The sequence below is a fragment of the Genypterus blacodes genome, unplaced genomic scaffold (assembly GCF_046128005.1).
Source record: "Genypterus blacodes isolate CSIRO-AG114 ecotype Tasmania unplaced genomic scaffold, CSIRO-AGI_Gbla_v1 ptg000021l_1, whole genome shotgun sequence".
Classification (NCBI taxonomy): domain Eukaryota; kingdom Metazoa; phylum Chordata; class Actinopteri; order Ophidiiformes; family Ophidiidae; genus Genypterus; species Genypterus blacodes.
Genome location: NW_027466834.1, coordinates 7,015,217 through 7,033,870, shown reverse-complemented (window position 1 = coordinate 7,033,870; position 18,654 = coordinate 7,015,217). Strand labels below are relative to the sequence as shown.

The 18,654-nt window shown below is 42.2% G+C and overlaps 2 protein-coding genes and 1 long non-coding RNA gene across 4 annotated transcripts; 1 reads left to right on the top strand and 2 right to left on the bottom strand.

Moving 5' to 3' along the window:
• Positions 1-65: 65 nt before the first annotated feature.
• Positions 66-10,146, bottom strand: atp8b4 (ATPase phospholipid transporting 8B4). The gene is made up of 27 exons (XM_076141885.1): positions 9,502-10,146; positions 8,457-8,515; positions 8,255-8,368; positions 8,060-8,158; positions 7,675-7,736; positions 7,510-7,582; positions 7,263-7,333; positions 7,044-7,123; positions 6,769-6,927; positions 6,570-6,658; positions 6,257-6,453; positions 5,957-6,165; positions 5,795-5,838; positions 5,541-5,706; positions 5,249-5,437; positions 4,823-4,938; positions 4,386-4,550; positions 4,193-4,304; positions 4,004-4,109; positions 3,733-3,874; positions 3,186-3,369; positions 2,533-2,756; positions 2,361-2,444; positions 1,690-1,935; positions 1,457-1,595; positions 1,225-1,355; positions 66-1,142 (listed from the first exon to the last, which is right to left on the bottom strand). Exons 1-27 carry the CDS (start codon positions 9,530-9,532, stop codon positions 831-833), a joined length of 3,603 nt encoding a protein of 1,200 aa, XP_075998000.1. The 5' UTR covers positions 9,533-10,146; the 3' UTR covers positions 66-830.
• Positions 10,147-11,240: 1,094 nt separating this feature from the next.
• On the top strand, positions 11,241-16,588 carry lactb (lactamase, beta). Of its 2 annotated transcripts, none has more exons than XM_076141886.1 (6): positions 11,241-11,668; positions 11,778-11,844; positions 12,689-12,879; positions 13,416-13,728; positions 13,811-13,976; positions 14,095-16,588. In XM_076141886.1, exons 1-6 carry the CDS (start codon positions 11,327-11,329, stop codon positions 14,618-14,620), a joined length of 1,605 nt encoding a protein of 534 aa, XP_075998001.1. In that variant the 5' UTR covers positions 11,241-11,326; the 3' UTR covers positions 14,621-16,588. The 2 variants fall into 2 exon arrangements, with proteins under 2 accessions (XP_075998001.1, XP_075998002.1); XM_076141887.1 differs by having other exon boundaries at positions 11,244-11,656.
• LOC142991772 (uncharacterized) lies at positions 16,324-18,073 on the bottom strand. The gene is made up of 5 exons (XR_012960992.1): positions 17,983-18,073; positions 17,474-17,519; positions 17,193-17,286; positions 16,945-17,097; positions 16,324-16,450 (listed from the first exon to the last, which is right to left on the bottom strand). It is a non-coding gene; the product is annotated as an uncharacterized LOC142991772 (long non-coding RNA).
• Positions 18,074-18,654: the final 581 nt, after the last annotated feature.

Sequence of the window (18,654 nt, the reverse complement as noted above, 5' to 3'; positions counted from 1 at the left end):
CTTTTTTTACCCATAGTTAAACATTGTTATTACACCTTGCTCTCCATTTTCACACATTTGAATGAAGTTGAGGCAAACAATCTTAACAGTACATACATGTAAAAAAGCACTATCTTTACCAGGAAGGCACAGGAGTGCACAGAGAGTAAACAAGAATCATATTAAACATCACAAAATTGTAATGTTGTAATCAATTAAGTTGTGCTTATCATATTTAGCAGCTTTACTTCATTATTTACACAAATACTTATCGTAGCACTTTGGATGTGAGACACGTTTCAGTGCAAAGGCTTAACGGAAGGTATGTTGCTCTTTTGTACTGGTGATGTGGGCCACCTTCACTCATTCATTATTATACTGTACCTGTATATGGAGCACACAGTAAGATGCTTGACAGACCAGAAGGATCCATTCATCCTTCATTAATCAGAAAAGAAAATCTTTTTAAAATATTACCAAATAAATTAAGTAAACATCCAAAGATCAGAAACAATTGATGCAGGACAATGATAATAAGTCTTAAACGATCTTGGCAAATCATGCGTAACATTCTCCTCAGTTTTGTGTGCTGTTCTCAGTCCGAAAGTCTGTAAATGATGCTAATGTTTTGCATTATAAAGTCTCAAGTTTGGCCACCATCTGTTTGAAAAAGCTGGCGTCTTGGAAATAGTTGAGTTAGATAATGGCCTTCAACAATGAGCTGAAGCTTTCAGTCCATGGAATAAAACAGGAATATAAAATGAGGTATGCCTTTGAGGATACATTTACCCCAAATAAGGACACTCTTATCTTGTGCTTGGTTTTTGAGATCCTTGTACCCTATATGCCTTTCAGGCTGAGTCCAACCTCAGTCTGTGTGCTGTGTCTTTGGAGTCTGGTGCTTCTGTGCTTTCATCAGAGATGCAGGCAACTTCATTCTTTCTCTTCATCATATTTTCCACCCAGGTAGAGCTGCGCGGTCTCTCAGGGGAGCGAGCAGCAGCATTTGGTTCCTTCATGTTTTTGCCTGAGGTGATGAGCTCTCCGTAGCCCTGTTGGTGGGAGAAGGCATAAGCAGAACGGCGGGAGCTTGTCCTGCGTACTCGCCTCAGGCTCTGTTCCTGAGGTCCTTGCTTCTTCCTGGCCTGTTGTAGGCAGCGAATCTGTGAAAATGCATCCAAGGAAAGAGAGTTATTGAAATGTCCAACACTAACATATATTGCTTGTGAATCCTAGCTATTGTACCTTGTCTGTCAGGGTTGGGAAGAGGTCTACTCTCAGGAAGCTGATGACTACACCAGGCGCAACACACACCACTGTGGTGAGCAGAATAACCAACCATACACTTGCCTGGGTTAGACAGTTACGGGCAGCACCTGAGGAAACACAACAGAAAGTATGTCATTGTCAATGATCAATAGAATATTCCCTGAATTTATAGAATGTCCACATATCATAAACATCAAAACAAACTCACCGATAAATGGGAAGTTACTTTGAAAAATAGCAAATATGCCGTCACTTTGCAGTGCAAATAATGCAGCAAAGTACATAGACAGACTTCCCCATATGAAGAGCAGATTCAGGGCAGTCCAGTAGTGTGTGTCAAGTCCAATCTATACAAAAGAAATACACAAATCATAAAAAATGATGAAAATATAATGGGTTTTTTACATTACCCTGTTATTTTACTTTACTGTCAAGTCTTACCTGAACACTCACAACAATAACTAAGGATGTCGCTATGGTGACAGCAAATACTTGTTGGTCAGAAGTGTGTGCGCCATCTTCTTTCAGTGTGAAGGAGAAGGCTCCATAGGGGATAAAGAAGAGCAGGAATGACGTGGCCGCACCCTGCAGTGTGCACAGGAAGAACTGGCGTTTGTTGAAGAGAAGATTTTGCTGTCCGTGTTTATACAGGCTGGGGTAGCGCAGACTGGTCTGGTCACTCACATCCTGCAGAAAAGAGGCAGAGACATCATTAGAATCATACAACATGTGCACAGCAGTACGGTATGTAATGGTTGGGTTACAGTGGAGTGCTGGGTGGTAGTAGGATGGTGGAAAGTGGATTGAAGATGGCAAATTAACAACTTACAATGTTGTTGTATATTGTTAGGTACAGGTAGATTTTGTGTTTTAGTACTGTTGGTAAGTTTATTTAATCATGGCACAGTAAAATCAGTGGTAATGAGATATTCACCTGTATGTCTGGACAGTATCTTGAAAAGAAAAACAAATAGGAAAGTATAAGATGGCTCAGGAGGTTGCTATTGGAGACGGCTGAGTAGATGGACTTTAGTCCAATTTGAATGAAAAGTATATTGAAATAACGATCGATAACTTGATATGTACTTCAAGTCTAGGTCGGAGAGTCCTACCTGATCAAAAAGCCCCACAGCCAGGACAGGCAGAGACGTATAGACTATGTTGAAGAGGGTAATGAACCACTGGTCATAAACAGCCTGCGGATGGAGGATAGCAAACGCTGTTATCTCAAAATACGAAAAGAAGGAACTGACACACAAACACACACTCCTGATGGATTCTCACCTGAGCAGAGAAGCCACAGAAGAAGCCATACCAAAAGTGTACCAGGGTGAAGGCAAAATTCTTATAGAAGAAGTAACACAGGAAATTGCACATGCGGAAGTAAGACCAGCGGCCGTGCACCAGCAGGAGTCTCTGCAGGTAACGGAACTGAGCAAAGGAGTAGTCTGAAGCCAGGACGGCCTGCATGCCCTCCTGACCGCTGATACCAACACCAATGTGAGCACCTGGGGAAGAAATGCACAATGTGGATCACAAACCACTCAGAAAATATTGTGAAAATCTACATCTTCCAATTTCATGTCAAACATTGTTGTGGAGGGGTTTTAAACGTGGATGTCGAATGATCTTTGATAACTGCAACCTCCACGGGGAAAGAAGTCATGCTAAGCTAAAGAGGATTGTTCCTGGAGTAGGCAGAAAGGTGCTCACTGCAGAAGACAGTCACAGGCTCATTCCTCTGCTTTGTGATATTGACAGTGAGCAGGACACATAGCATCATCACTCTTTCTCCTGCTAAAGAACACCACAGCTGGATGCCAGCTTGCAGAGGAGCTACTCAACACATCCCCCATACCCACGCCCATGTTTCCCCTAAAGACTGCTCCAGTGCGTCAAGCTGTTTGAGAGCAATACTGATTGATCCTACCACTTACTCTTAATCATGCTGACATCATTGGCTCCATCTCCTATGGCCAGAGTAACGACTCTCTTGTGCCTCTTCACCATCTCCACCACCTGAGCCTTCTGCATTGGAGTGACCCTGCAGCAGATGACGGTTTTACACAGGCAGGCCACGTCCAGCAACATGAGCTCCAGCTGTGGCTCCAGAGCGTGAGCCTGCATGGGTAATGCATACATTACACCTGTTAAACTTATCATTATCATCCTATACCATCTGCCCCCTGCCGCTGTAGCTGTGTGTGGTCGCAGCTCTTCTTTTCTTGTTAATGAAAGACTCTAGCAGAGCTGGGGGCTCCCAGAAGCACGGCGGCTCATTACAGACACAGCACAGTCAGCAGCAGGTACAGAGATCCCAGACTCAGCAACACAGCAACCGCTAAACAAGCAAAGTCAAAGTCAAACCTGCAGGCATTAAAGCCACAATAAAAACAGGCAAAGGTGAAAAAATACGCACAAAAACACGTATAAAATGATTACTGCACATTACATTGACATAAGGTAACAGATCGAGTAACTTACCAGACTGTACCCAGTGATGACTAAGGCGTACTCTGCAATAATGCTTTCTTCAAACACAAAATCATCTGCAAACATTTCTGACTTTTCAGCATCTCCTCCTCCGCTGACACGACTCAGGCCAAGTATGAGCTCCTTTGCACTCCTGAGAAGAGAGAGATGCATGAAAATCACTCTGCTGGTTTGTGCCAGAGGAAAGAACAGGTACCTTTCTTTTGGAATTGTGAGCTTTGTGTGTGTAGAAAAGGTGCATGACAGTTATGCAGAATATCACCTGAGCTGCTGCTGCACCTCTGTTAGGGTGAGGCCAGAAATAACAAACACCTCATTCATGTCGTCTCGCAGGATGTTGCAGGAGTAGCCGATGTTCATCGCTGTCTCTGCAGTGACATACACACTTTTTATAGACGTAGAAAGGAAATAATTCATCACAGTATCGGGAGATGAACTATACTGGGGTTACCTAGTTTATCTCCTGTGAGGACCCAGATCTTGATATCAGCAAGGCTTAAACGGGCGATTGTCTCGGGGACTCCTTCCTGCAGTTTGTCCTCTATTGCTGTGGCACCAAGAAGCTTAAAGCAGGACAACAGTCAGTCAGCAGAAGCTAAATGAGTTTGATGGCTTCAGAGACACGAACATGATGTTAATGTTACCTTTAAATCCTGCTCAATCTCCTCATAGAGAACAGCCAGCTGATCCTCACGATTGTCAATCACAGTGCTGGCAAACAGCAGCTTCTTCATCCACATGTCAAAATAGTCTTCATCTAGATCTTTGTAGGCCAGAGCTAAGGTCCGAAGCCCTTCTCCTGCAAATTCCTGCACGGTCAATGATATGCACCAAAACAAAGTTAAAAAGTGGCTCATGTGATATTTAAAAAATCTAAAATATCTTATTAAATACATTTAAAAAATAAAATAAAATAAAATAAAATAAAATAAAATAATTAAGGGAAACTAGAATAATAAAAATTTGCTAAAACAGGTACAGCAAACAAATCCAAACATTCAAGTATATAATATATGCAGTACTACTATTGCGCAGTAACAGCTCCCTGTGAATGGACCCGTAATGAAGAACTGACACTTACATTGAGTTGCTCTGTGGTAGTGTACATGAGGTTTTCACAGGATGAATCCAGTCGGTCAAAGATAATTGTGTCAGCTCCTTTACAGTATAATTTAATCTGTCCTTGTGAATCTCTCACTGTAAAACAGAACACAATATAGCATTAGTATTACTCTGGACGCCTGCTTAGCCACTACTGATCAAAGATGAATCCAGTAAGACAGTTAACACAGTTAGAGTCAGCGTATGTATGAATATGACCGTAATAATACAGCTGCTTAAATCATTATCCACATTATTATTAAATACGTACATAAATATGATGCAATTATGATGATATTACTTTAACACAACAAATTGCTGTTGATTATGATTCATTCCATTATTCACATGCATGGAGGTGGTGTTAAGTATTTGGGAGCATTGCTGTTATAAGTGAAGACCTAACCAATGACACTCATTCTCTTGCGCACGTTGTTGAAGTCCAGTATGGCTAAGAGCTGGTAGGTGACCGCTCGCCCCATCTCACACAGCGTGATGGTCTCAGGGGTCCGGGCCCGGAAGACAAACCCAAAGTTGCGTGCTGCGGTGACCAAGGCTCCCTCATCAGGGGACTGGGCCTGGTACACCAAATGTCCTACAGGTTAACAGACACATCAGTCACAATCACGCAGCACAATGAATGTACGGGTAAGGTGTATCTATATCTATATATGTGTGAGTGTGTGTGTGGTTTATACCTTCACTCTTTTCCTCTGGCATCACAGTGTGGCACAGGGCCAGCAGTCGGAAGAACTCCTGAACTGCAGGTTCCTCCAGTTTAATGGCTTCCACCAGGCTGCTGTCGTAAAACTTAAAACTTCTGTCATAAAGCGGATTGAAAGAGAAATCCACACAGGCAGTTTTCTGAGGGAACATTGACCAGTTACATGGTTAGAGCTGTTATCCTTAATTGTGTATCATATAAATCATACAATAGAAGATGATTTCTTACATCTGTAATATCCACCTTCTGGTCAAATTCATCATAAATGTCACCTAAAAGAAAAGAAAATGTCGTCAACTATTGATCATCAGTATCATAAGTGATAGTTCTTAAAGTTAAATATAGAACAGAGTACCACTTCTTAGTAAGGAAGTGTAAAAAGCTCTGTACCGTAGGTTTTTCCATTAATGGAGCACTTATTGAAGACCATGATGTTCTGCGTGAGCGTTCCTGTCTTGTCAGAGAAGATGAACTCCACCTGGCCCAGCTCCTCATTCAGAGTGGTGGTGCGAGCTTCAGCCGCGGTGTTCATCTGACTGTGGTACATCTTCCCGTCCCAATTGATGAAGAAGCTGTGACCGAGCCGCAGGACCTCCACACTGACGGAAGAAGAATCAGTCGCCACACGTTTCATCCCAGAGAAACCTTAAATGATACTGGGAACGAATCACAACAAATCCTTGTGCTTACCTGACATACAGAGAGATGGGTACGACAGTGTTGAGGATGATGACGTAAGACCAGAAGGTGAGGAAGCCCGAGAACACAGCGCTGCTGTGAAACTCCTCCCAAGGCAAAAACACCTGGAAGTTTCTGCCAATCTGATTCTCCCAGATTGTGTTTCCAACAGCCAAAATCACCCCCATACAAATGAGAAAAGCAAAGATCTGCAAAAAGAGTTGAGTATATTAGTTTATCTGCATATAAATAAAGTAAAGGTCATATTTCCTTTTATCATGCAAAGTGTGTGAATTGTGGTGTGTAAAATCTAGAACCGGCTTACCCACAGAACCAAAGTGTTCATGAGTTTGTCAATGCTGGTCCTTTTAAATTGAGTCCTTCCACAGTTCTGCATCAGTTTGGTTTGCAACCCTTTGGAATGGAGGAGAAGATCAACCAACAACCAAAACAAGAAGGAGAAGATGAAAGGGACCAAAGTACAAGGCTGAAGAGAAGAAGAACAATGAAACAATCAATCCTACCAGCGAAGATGACCATTCCAAAGCACCACGCAGTGTTTCTCAGCACACACCCTCGCAGCAGCATCTTGTCATTATTCAGAGCGTATTTATTGTCTCTCCAGTATAAGGTTCCTGTGAATTTATCCAACTTGTTGTTTGGTGGCTCACACACGACTTCACCTGAGGAGCATACTCACAGTCAATGCAAGAGCTGCCGTTTTCCACCATTAACTATTTAACAGTGCCTCATGTTACAAGCGACATGTCACATAAATGATGTCACCCAATCATATTACCACCAAAGTCTGTCAGCTTGGTAACGTCTCCCAAATCTGAGGTGACTGTCAAAGCCTGGCGAACCTTCAGATTGGTCTCTCTGCACAGAAGGACAGAAACACCATTTCATACTGTTGTGTTGAGGTTTTCTCATGTGACACAAATTGCCATGTTGCCCTTTCTTTCCTTGAATGACTGATTGTTGAAACGCAGCAGTTTGGAGCCAGTGCACCACTCACCCATCCAGCTCTGCAGTCTCGATATAGCACAATCCATACGGCTCACTGCTACACAGAAGAAGGATATCGGCCTGTGTGAAGGACCAAAGATACGGCAATGAATCACCCTGACCCTGAATCTCCTTAAACGCCAAACATCTCTTGTCGTTTTCTCTCCCCGTAAGCAACAAAGTTAAACATCGTATGGAAAAAGCATCTTGAAAATTCACAGCTGTGACTCAGAAGCACAGACTTGCAGGTTACTCACAGCAACAAACTGATTATTCTCCAGTTTGATGATGTCCCCCACGCGGATATTCATCCATTTCTCATTCTGCAAACTTGGAATAAAAGACACACATGAGACAAATTTTTTTTTCATAAGATCTACAAGAAAAAACGACAAAACTATGAAGATGAATGAAAAACAAACCTTCCCGTGATGAGAACCTGAGACTGCCGGTTGTTGACTTGCCTGTCACTTTTATGTCGGAACTGAAATCACAAAGAGTGCAAATGTAATACAGATGAGATATTAGTTAATAAATAAATACAAATAAAAGCATTCTGACTTTAATCTTTGAGTTCTGAGAAAAAGTTAGAAGCCTGTTGTACTTGATGATCAATCAAGAAGGTAACTCTGTATTTTGAATAGAATAGAATAGAATAGAATAGAATAGAATAGAATTGAAGTAAACAGAACATAAACAACTAGTTTTTACTACACTAAGGTATTTATATTATCCAAGCTTAGTGTCTGAACTCTTCCTTACTATAAAAAACATTAAGAAGAGCAAGAAAAACCTGCGTATACTAACATAGTCGTCGGCTGCGTCCTTGACAGCGGTGATCACCAGCACCATCACCAAAGGCACAATAGTAGTGAACCAGGACAGAGAGGAGATAGCTGGAATTAACTGTGTGGAAAGTAAAAGCTCATGTTATCTGATCTCACATGACCAATACACACATAGGAAGCTATACGTAGACCTACAACCGGCCATTAAACATACCTGCAGTATCAAAAGCACTAAGAAGTAACCATTGGCAATCCTCTGGAACTGCTCAAACAAATTGATGGGCAGGAAGGTGAAGATGTTGTACTTTGAAGTTTTGATGTGATTGTCCTGAACAAAAGGACGATTAGAAATAATATTAAAACTCGACAGAAAATAATATAACCTAAGCTTGTTGCTAAATATGACGTCTACTCACAGCATATGAGAACTTGTCGTTGTATTCCCGGGCATTGGCTTTCACGTGGCGTTCCTCCTCTACAAACAGTGGACACACACACAGGCATAATGAAGAGGCAAGGTGATATGTTTATAAATGGAACCGTTTATCTCCATTTTCTCTCAGCACATGAACTTGAAGAAGATCCATTACGTCCCTTCTTTGGCATTCATGTCACGACCTACGCAATCGAGGCGAGGCCATGCATTTAGGCTTGTTATCTTGTCTTATCTCGTTATGTTTTAAAACGCGAAAAGGAAAAGACGTGATCAATTTCAGTCACTAAAGAGATGACAGAGCCATTAATCCCACCTTTCGAGGAAGAGCAATAACTGCAGGAATACATAAAGATCTACTGTTTTCAAGTGAGGTTAAGACATTCTTGAATTATTCATTAAGATGAGACACAGACATGCACACACACAGATGCAACAAGATAGACCTCCTCACACAATAGACTGTCCTCCACATGCTATCAGTTGCTGTGAAAATGAATAATTGAGAAGCTCCCTGTTGTTATGAGATCTGGCTTTGCTCTATTTACACATTTAATTAGAAGACGCAGCTTTTAAATGCAACATTGGTTTTGTAACGCTGCATGACATTATCTCCACTTCCCACAGAGAAGACCATGGAGGAGTATCTATACAGGAGAAGCACACAGACCCAGTTTAACTCTCTACAGCAGGGAGTTGAGCAGCTTACATCTCACTCAATCCCATCAGGAAAAAAACATTTGTATTAGTGTTCAGTCACATCTTAAGCACATATTGATACTTTAGAGAGAGAGAGAGAGAGAGAGAGAGAGAGAGAAAAGACTGTGTTGCTTTCTGTAAACCAATGCACTGCACCAGAATAGCACATGGAGTAATGCTGCATGTGTGTAAAAGATGAAGATGCTTGGCCCATCTTCATCTTCGGATAGACAAATAAGACAACTATTAAACAATTTAAATTTTACTGGAAATCTCCCCTACCTATTCTTAAATCCGTACAGAATTGAGAAAAACCCCCCATTTCTTACCGATGTATGTGCGTCTCCTCCAGAAGGCCATAGTCCCCGGGAACCTCCTGTGCTGTCTGAGGGCTTCCCTACAACACAGCGTACACACCACCGCTCACACTGAGAACTGCACACCTGAGCATTTTGCAGATGCGGAGTAGTAGCTATTGCAGTTTTCAGTAAGATGGAGGATTACTCAGTGTGTACTTTAAACCCAAGAAGGCACACACCACCCACACAGTGTCTCTCACACTATCTGCTCAGACAAGCAACTTTAATGAATCTTTCAGCTTGCAGAGTCCCCAGTGAGTTGTGTGTCTCCTTAGCAAAGGTCCCATAAGAGCAACACAAAGCAGGAAGAGTAACAACACACAACATGTATTTTTCCATCATTTCCAACAGGCAGAGAGGGTGTGATGTAATTATCTATACATTCATGCAACACTTGTGTTTCTTCTTACCTCGCACAAGTTGGAGACAGGTGCAGGCTTGTTTTGTCTCCATGTATCCCTCAGTCAGTGATAATCACAAACATGACAACAACGCAGAATTACAAGTGTTTCAACTTAAAGATACACGCAGCAGCTGCTATTTTCCTCCAGAAAAGAACAAACATTAATCCTGCGTTTAGAGAGAGCAAAGCGGCGATGAAGATCCACAGCAGACGGTGTGAGAGATGGAGGCTGGAGGGAGAAGAACAAACGCGGTGAACAAAACGCGGTGAACAAACGCTGACGCCGATTATCATTCACCGGCAGCATCGTCTGCGCAGGTGAGGATGGCGAATTCATCGGAGGAATGCAGATCCGTACAAGTCTCTCTCTCTCTCTCTCTCTCTCTCTCTCCTGTACAATAACCGCTCGAGCAATCAATCACTCCAATCGATCAGAGAGATAATATGACACTTAACACCTAAATGAAAGATATACATTATATATGCCACATCAATCATATTTCAAATTATTCGAATTACAGCCTACATTTCTCTTCTATTATGCTTTGCTCTTTTGTCTCGTTATCATTTCTTATTCATCAACTACGCCTCCTAGAGTTCATATTTGTTCACAACAAATTTCAGTCACAACCCAAGGGAAATTTGATCAGTTTTGATTTCTTCGTGCCTTCAGGTTCCATGATTGAAAACCAATATTTGTGGTTATGTTACAGAGAAACATGTTGCTTTTGTTTTGCTGAGGCGATCCAAGTTAAATGTGTCTTGCAGGTGATAATATCCAGGGAGTAGCAGGCGGCTCCGTATCCTTAGTGCACTTTTCTACTCCCTTGTGCTTTAACACAGGAACCTGTGAAGACACCTTCCAAAACCAGATGCAGCACACTACCGCTACCTACCACTGGGGGCAGCAGTCGGAGGGCGCTGGAAGGACTGACTTCCTTTTTGCAGTTGTTCACCAACAATCATTACTTGGGTATGATACAACATAGAGGAACTGAATTATAAAGATTTCCAAGAAAATATTTAAATTGAAGGGTTATTGGGATGACAGCCAATTCTTGAAATAATCAAATTTACAATTGTCAAATAATGGTATGCTGTGTAGACCAAATGAATCACAAATCACGATCTTAACGTGGTGGGTCTAATAATATTTGAAACACTGTATTCTTAAAATTATTTGTTAAGGCCTCTGTAGCAGTCTTATATGTGTTGAGGTACCTGTCCTAATCAAGCTATTGGTGCTTGATTAATCGAGCCCCGTTCGATGTGGTTGTCCCAATCGTGGATTGATTAACTGTGTCTGAATAACGGAGGTAAACAGGAAGTACGTTTAAATTGGCGACAGCCGTTGTAGAAGCGACAGCTGAATACACAAAGCCTTTTTTAACAATGTCGCGGTTGTTTTTGCCAAACCGTTTTTGTACTAAACGTTGTTTACCGACACAGCGAGGCAAGCAGCAGCTTTTCGACAAGCGAGGCGCGCTTATTCGGCAGCAAAGGCGCTATGTCGGAGGTTCTAACACCGCGTCTTCCAAGAATGGGGGAAAAACTCGACTTTGGATGTGCGGGGTCGGTGCGGGGATGGCGCTCGCTGCTGCGTTCAAGTACCGCACTGACAACGGCAGCAGCTCGTGTGAAGCCTCGGTAAGAGAAGCGGAGAGGACCCGGAGGTTCGACGCCGCCATTGAAGTTAGCAGAGACTTAGTGGAGCGGATAAAGGTAGGCACGGAGGTAGGCCCGTGTGTGTGTGGGGGTTTGTTTTTGGGGTGTTCCCATCTCTGTCACGTTGTCTCACGTTCCGGTGTTCTCCGCCGCTTCCACGTCGGCGTATCATTAACAGGCTGAGGTTGCGGCTCCCGGTGTGGTGGTTGGGGTTTCTGTGGATGGAACTCAAGTCTGGTGTGAAGGTCAGCGTCTCCCTTTGCCTTCAGACTACAAACAATCATGACTGTGTTGCGTTTATGTGACAGTGTGACAGCAGCCATGATTCGGGTGAATTTGTTGCATATGTCGTCCTGTTATAACACACAATGTCTGCTGTGAATGGGGACCATAAAGGACAACAACTCCTGTCCTCTGGGTTTGTCATAACATTGGCCAAACATGATCAAAATTAACATTAGCCACTTCGGTCCAAAGAAAGGTTAAATCCTTATTAATGTGTCTGTGCTGGCCCGGTGATGAATGGATGTTATCTCACAGCATATGTTTCAATTTGTCACTAAACTAAAACTAATGGCATCGCTAATGGCTGCATTCCAGTTAGTTGTGAAAGTGCCAACTCTCTGCTGGCACACTGAAAAGGAACAGAACCATAGTCCGAGTCAAAATGTCCATAGTGAAAAAGCGCCGTTTCCACCTTTGCCCACCCCATGGTGATCCTGGCACGATGTTGTATACTTAACAATATCAGTTTATTCTGCAGCCTTCCCCTCTCTAAAACCTTACTTTACTTATGTAAATGTAGCACTACATTGGGGAATTTGTAGTTTGGAGATGGCCAAACCAAACCGACATCGTCTCAGGGCAACCAATGATTTACTGACTGACTTGGCGGCTTTGTGTTTGTCACTTTTGGATGTACTTGACAGTTAAACTAGTTGGCTCTCCCTTCAGGCTATTCACTTTGCTCACAACATGCAATAATACAGTACAGTATGAAGTATGCTGGTAATATACAAACAGGCGGTTGATCTCTGCATGGTCATATGAATGTGTTTAAATTGAATTCTACTACGTGTTGCAATTCAGGGATTGGATATTCTGATTTGGAGAACCGTGTGCCATGCGGACCTGAGACTGTGATGCGAATTGCCAGCATCAGTAAGCCTCTTACATCTACCGCTGCTGCACGCTTGTGTGAAGAAGGGAAACTAGATCTCGACGTTCCAGTCCAGGAATATGTCCCGGAATTTCCCCAAAAACAGTTTGATGGAGAGAACGTAAGCGGTTTTATTTTCATCAAAACAAACTACCACACTCCTACCACTGTTCCATTTTCTGTTACGTTCACATGCACATTATTTGTTGTTGCAATTTGTTCTGATTGAAGCAAACATTGTACATGACATTGCGCATACAGTTGTAGGATATTTTGGAGATCATTTATACAGAAAGAGGAGAGAGATAGAGAGAAAAAAGGAAGGAATGTTGTATTATCACTACTATTGTTTATTTTTATACGTAGACCCTGAGGTAGAGTACAAGTAGATTGGAATTGCAATGATGTCTAAGGTTAAATACAGTTCCTACAGGATGTCAAACAAAAGGCATCATAGGCTGTTATAGAGATGAAGAGAGAAGAGAGAAACAGAAAAAAAACAAAGAGAGGACGTCCCACCCAACCCCGCAGTCACAGAACCCCGTCCTGGCCCGCCTGGGATGCAAAATAAAATAAAAAAATTAAAAGGAACTGTTCGGTGTTCTGGTAATCAATCAGTCACTGGTGCACATTATTTGTCCTTTACCTGTCTTTCAGGTCACTATCACCCCACGTATGATTTTGTCCCACCTAAGTGGTATCAGGCATTATGAAAAAGATGCAAAGAAAGTGAGGGAGGAAATGGAGAAAGCCAAGCGACTTTTGAAGCCACCGACGAAGGAGAAGGAAGATGAAAAAAGCGTAACCGCAAGTGAAGACAAACTAATAACGGAGAAGAACACCAAAGGCAAAAAGGCTCGGAAGAAAAAAGGCGAATTTGAGAATGAGGAGTACTACCTGAAAGACAAGTTTGACAGCGTCATCCAGGCCTTGGACCTGTTCAAAGACGACCCTCTCATTGTCAAACCTGGTAAAGTACACATTTGCTGGCCAAACTATTGAAACAACAGCTAATTGTAAAGTTTGTCTGACTGTTGTTTTAATTTGTGCAGACACCACATTCATGTACTCGACGCACGCCTTCGCCCTGCTCAGTGCCGTAGTGGAGCGAGCTGCCGGAGAGCTCTTCCTGGATCACATGGCGAGCATGTTCCGTGAACTCGGGATGCGTAACACCGTGCCCGATCAGAACGATCCTGTTATTTACCATCGCTCGAGGTAACCTGGAACCAAATTTTTAGTGTGTCAAGCTAAAAAATGATTAGTAGGTGGAATTGCACGAATCAGCCACCTGCCGCTTTTTGCCTCGAGATTTACATATGATGCTTTTCTGCAGGTTTTATCACCTCAACGCAAAAGGCCGAGTTGTGAACTGCCCTTATGTAGACAACTCCTACAAGTGGGCGGGGGGCGGCTTCCTTTCCACCGCGGGAGATCTACTGCTGTTTGGTAACGCTCTGCTCTACAGCTATCAGGTGGCCAACCTAAAGGACACCCGGGGTTTGCTGCCTGGCTTCCTCAAACCCCAAACTGTTCTGGAACTATGGGCCCCGGCTGAAAGGACAGCGGTCAGCTGGGATAAGGACGGGCTGTATGCCCAGGGGTGGGTGGTAGTGGAGAAACTGCAGAAATACGGACAGTGCAGGAGGCGCAGGTATTATGTCTCACACACAGGAGGTGCTGTGGGGGCGAGCAGTGTCCTCCTGGTTTTGCCCAGCGAGGAGATCTTTCAGCATCCGGGACACACTGTGCGTCTCCCACAGGGGGTGGTGGTCACCATCATCACCAACATGCAGTCTGTGGGACTGCAGGCCACGGCTCTGAAAATTGCTAATGAGTTTGACAAAGCCCGAAATCCATAACATTAAGTTGCCAAGAGAAGTGGTCAAGTTTACATTGAAAGGTCATTTGAGATGAATCTTGCAATCTCATCACTTTCATAGAATTTTTAATTATATCTGGACATTGTGTTGGCAAATGCAATAGATGTTTTGATGGTTTTTACTTGTATTTTAGGGATTTTGCCAAATGAGCACGACTCACTTTTCCATTTAAACACTTGGCAGGAAAACAAACGGCCACTAGGTGGAAGCAATTTACTGTATTTCAAAATGAAGCCAAACGCCCTATAGTTTGTTGGATGAATGCAGATGCTCCTTTTACTCCCAAAAGTCCAGTTTGATATACGAATACCTGAATTTTAGAGCAATAAATGTCCTCCATGTCCAAGGCAAAGAGATTAATAGCGGTTTTAATCTGTGGTATAAGGTGGGAAGTCACGTGAAAATCATTTGTAGGCCCATAATGTTGAGATAATGCCTTAGAGCTGGAGGACAAACCTCTGTGTGCTGCAACACAAGGTAACGGTCACATTTTACTATTCAGTAACATGCTGATACTGTATTTCTTCTTGATTGGGGACTGTTGTTGATGTTTCTTAACACATGAATGTATTTTTAATGGTCGTATGGGTGCACAGACACTCTTAAAGGGAACATTTTCCCCAGCACATCATTGTTGGCAGCTGATTGAACATATCTGTAAAGTTCTCAAAATGGAAAGAATAACAATTCATTGGAATCCAGTCCAACGTGTTTAAATTCCCTTCCATGAGTGTGCAGAATTGAAGCAGTTTCTATTGTATTTTTATCCTAAAACCCCTGGGATCCACCTTGCCCTTGTTTTTTTAGTTTTAAGGGGACTAGTAAATGGCTTGGGATCAGCTAATTATAAAGACGCACACACAAATAATGTATCGCCACATTTGGTGCACTTGTGGTTCTGTGATTGTAGTTTAGTGACGCTGAGTTTGACCTTTTTAAAAGAGTTTCAAAGTGAGGACACGTTTGGAAAAGTGGGGTCACCCTCAGCTGCTCTATGTACTTCATGCCACTTTAATTGTTTTGGGTTTAGTTTGTTTGCTGGCTGTTAGTCAGGTTAGATGATTGTTCTTACACATACAGTTTATACAGTCAATAAGAAGGTCTGTGTTTGTGTACGTGTCTTCCACCAGCAATGACAACAATGAGATCATTTAGCAAGGATCAAATATATTTACACAATTACACAAAGGTGTATCTATAACTTATATTGAGCTGCATTCCCTAATACAACATCATCACATAATTTAACATCCAATTTAGCGTCGAGAACAGCATTCTAAAAATATGTCGGTAAGTTGCCCGTCTGTGTTTTGTAAATCTATTTGCAGGCACAAAGCACAAAGAAATGTGACTCAAGTATTATTAGTGCCAACTTTCATAGCTGTGGTTAAAAGCCTAATATGCTAGGTGTGATTCATTTTCCTCCCACACATCGTTTCTCACCGCGTGTGAGTTTGTTAATTAATTACACTGCCGTAGCAACTGCATTGAATCCAGTTATCATGTCCGACTGTTTTATGTGCCATCAGCTCAACGTGCGTCTGTCTCAGCTTTTTTCCTCATTCCAGGTGAGTTTTCAACACAGAACTTTCACAGCTGAAATCCAACCCGCATCAAGTCCTGCAGAGCAGCTCACACTCATATCATACAACCTTTTTCCTTTTTCCTTTTTCCATCAACCCCCTTCACATCACAACCAAAAAAAACAGGAAATTCATAAGCCACAGCCGAAGGAATCATACTCTTGGCTTTACTTTCCAATATGGTTGCGGGTTGCTCTGTTGGTTCTGTTGCTTGGCTTTCATTATCCTATATGTGGACGCAAATGATGATTAGCTTCATGCATTCTGGAGTCGAATATTGAATACACGCAGGTGCCGCTCAATGAATTAGAATATCGTGGAAAAGTTCATTAATTCCAGTAATTCAATTTAAAAATAAATGAAATGCTTATATTTTATAGATTCAGTACATGCAAAGTGAAATATTTCATGCTTATATTTGTTTTAATTTTGATGATTATGGCTTACAGCTCATGAAAACTGCAAGTTCAGTATCTCAGAAACTTTGAATATCCTGAAAAAGTTCAATATTGTAGCCTCATGATGTCACACTCTAATCGGCTCGTTAACTCAAATCACCTGCTGGGGTTTCCTGAGCCTTTCAATTGTCTCTCAGTCTGGTTCAGTAGGCGACGCCATCATGAGGAAGATACCAGATTCTAATATACTGAGCTGCACCTGTAGATATTAAATGACGGTTCATTCACACCCTATTGTTATTTGTAAATGCTGTGAACTCACTTGCATGTATGGAAGATAACAACTGCCAGCACAGCTAAGATGAGGAGAACTGCGATGACAATGGCTGCAATTAACCCTGCCTCCCGTGGATCGGTAGAAATGGTTCGGAGCTGGTACTGCTCACATCTGCTGCCTCTGAAGTTTTCATTACACCTAAAGCACAATGGTGACCGTTAGAATCTTGTTAGAATGTTGCTTCTCATCCATGTAAAAGGTACCTACAGACTCAACAAAAGAGTTCAACTTACACGCAGGAGAGCGTATTCACAGAATTAATTCTAAAGCATGTCCCTCCGTTCATGCAATAGGTGGCCTCCTGTGCGCCACAGAGGTCGCCATGATCTGTGCAGACGAAGTGACACAGTTCAGAAAGAATCGCAGCAGATCATCGTTGAGAAAGTAAAAAATGCAATTGTTAAGAGGCCATCAAGTGATTCTGATTGAATTCCCAGTTCTTAATAAATCACATAATTTGACATGTTAATCACTCCAAACCAGGATCACTTCACTCTTATCATCTTTTATTTACCTGCCATCATTTGGAAACCTTTTTTTTTCTAGTTATCGGAATAGACCTGAAAAAAAATGGAACATTTAGTATCATGGACAAGGAAGTGAGCTTTCTGGGTGTCGTAACCTGAAATATGACACCAATTGTTTGGTTAGTTTGTTTTAAACCTTAAATGTTAACAAGAAATACACAGAAACCAGAGTCTAGTCAATGGGAAACAAAATCAGGGACTTTGTTTTTGTTTAGAACTGTGACTAAACCACAAAGATCACGATGAGGAACTTAAAAACTGAATGAATCACTGTGAATAATTTATACACATTTGTACATCTGCTCTTTTCATAATGAACTATAATGAGTTATTCTGTCCTATTACTAGGAATCCATCATTACATCATATTACCACATCACACACACACTCTTGTATTACCTCAACCAGCTTGTTAAAAGTCTTGTCGCTATTTTAACAGGAACCACAAATCATAACTGAGCCATTAGGGGAATAAGCCACAATCCACTGTCCTTACCAGCGTGTGAAGTCTCAGCTGCTTGCAGGTTAGTGCAGAATCAGGTGTGAGACATGGTGACGCCTAAGAATAACCGAGCTGCTTTTTGTCGGGCCTCTGAAGACGCATCCGCGTGGGCGTGTTACTTCCTTGGGCGAAAGAAATGTCGTGATTGCAGTTTGTCCACATTGTGAGTGTCGTACTAAACACCGTACCGCCAAACTATTTCCTCTTGTTAGTGTGTCAGACATTGTTTAATTTACTTGGTAATAAAGGTTTTTCCACAGAGCCGCGTGGGAGAGTTTGGTGGGGCACATTTCTCCTCTTCTTCTATGTTAAGCACTGTGTGGGAATTCTGGGTGAAGACCTGTTGGATCACATAATTGCACGTGTATGTGGAAGTGGAATTCAGGTGCATTATTCGTCTTGCTCACTGTGGCTGAGAAGATCACCTGTTTATGTATGTGTGTGTGTGTGGGTGTGTGTGTGCACATCCTGAGCATGTTTGGGTTTGGTCATTAACAAGTGAATGATTGGAATGCAGAGCAGGCATGATAGGAATCCTGGGAACCTTTGCTGTCTTATTACAGCATTCTACTTCCGTCACATGGGCTGTGTCATACTCCGAACCGTTAGTTAACCCAGTGCTTGGAAACAATCTTAGTAGAAGATATAATCAGATGATTACACAAG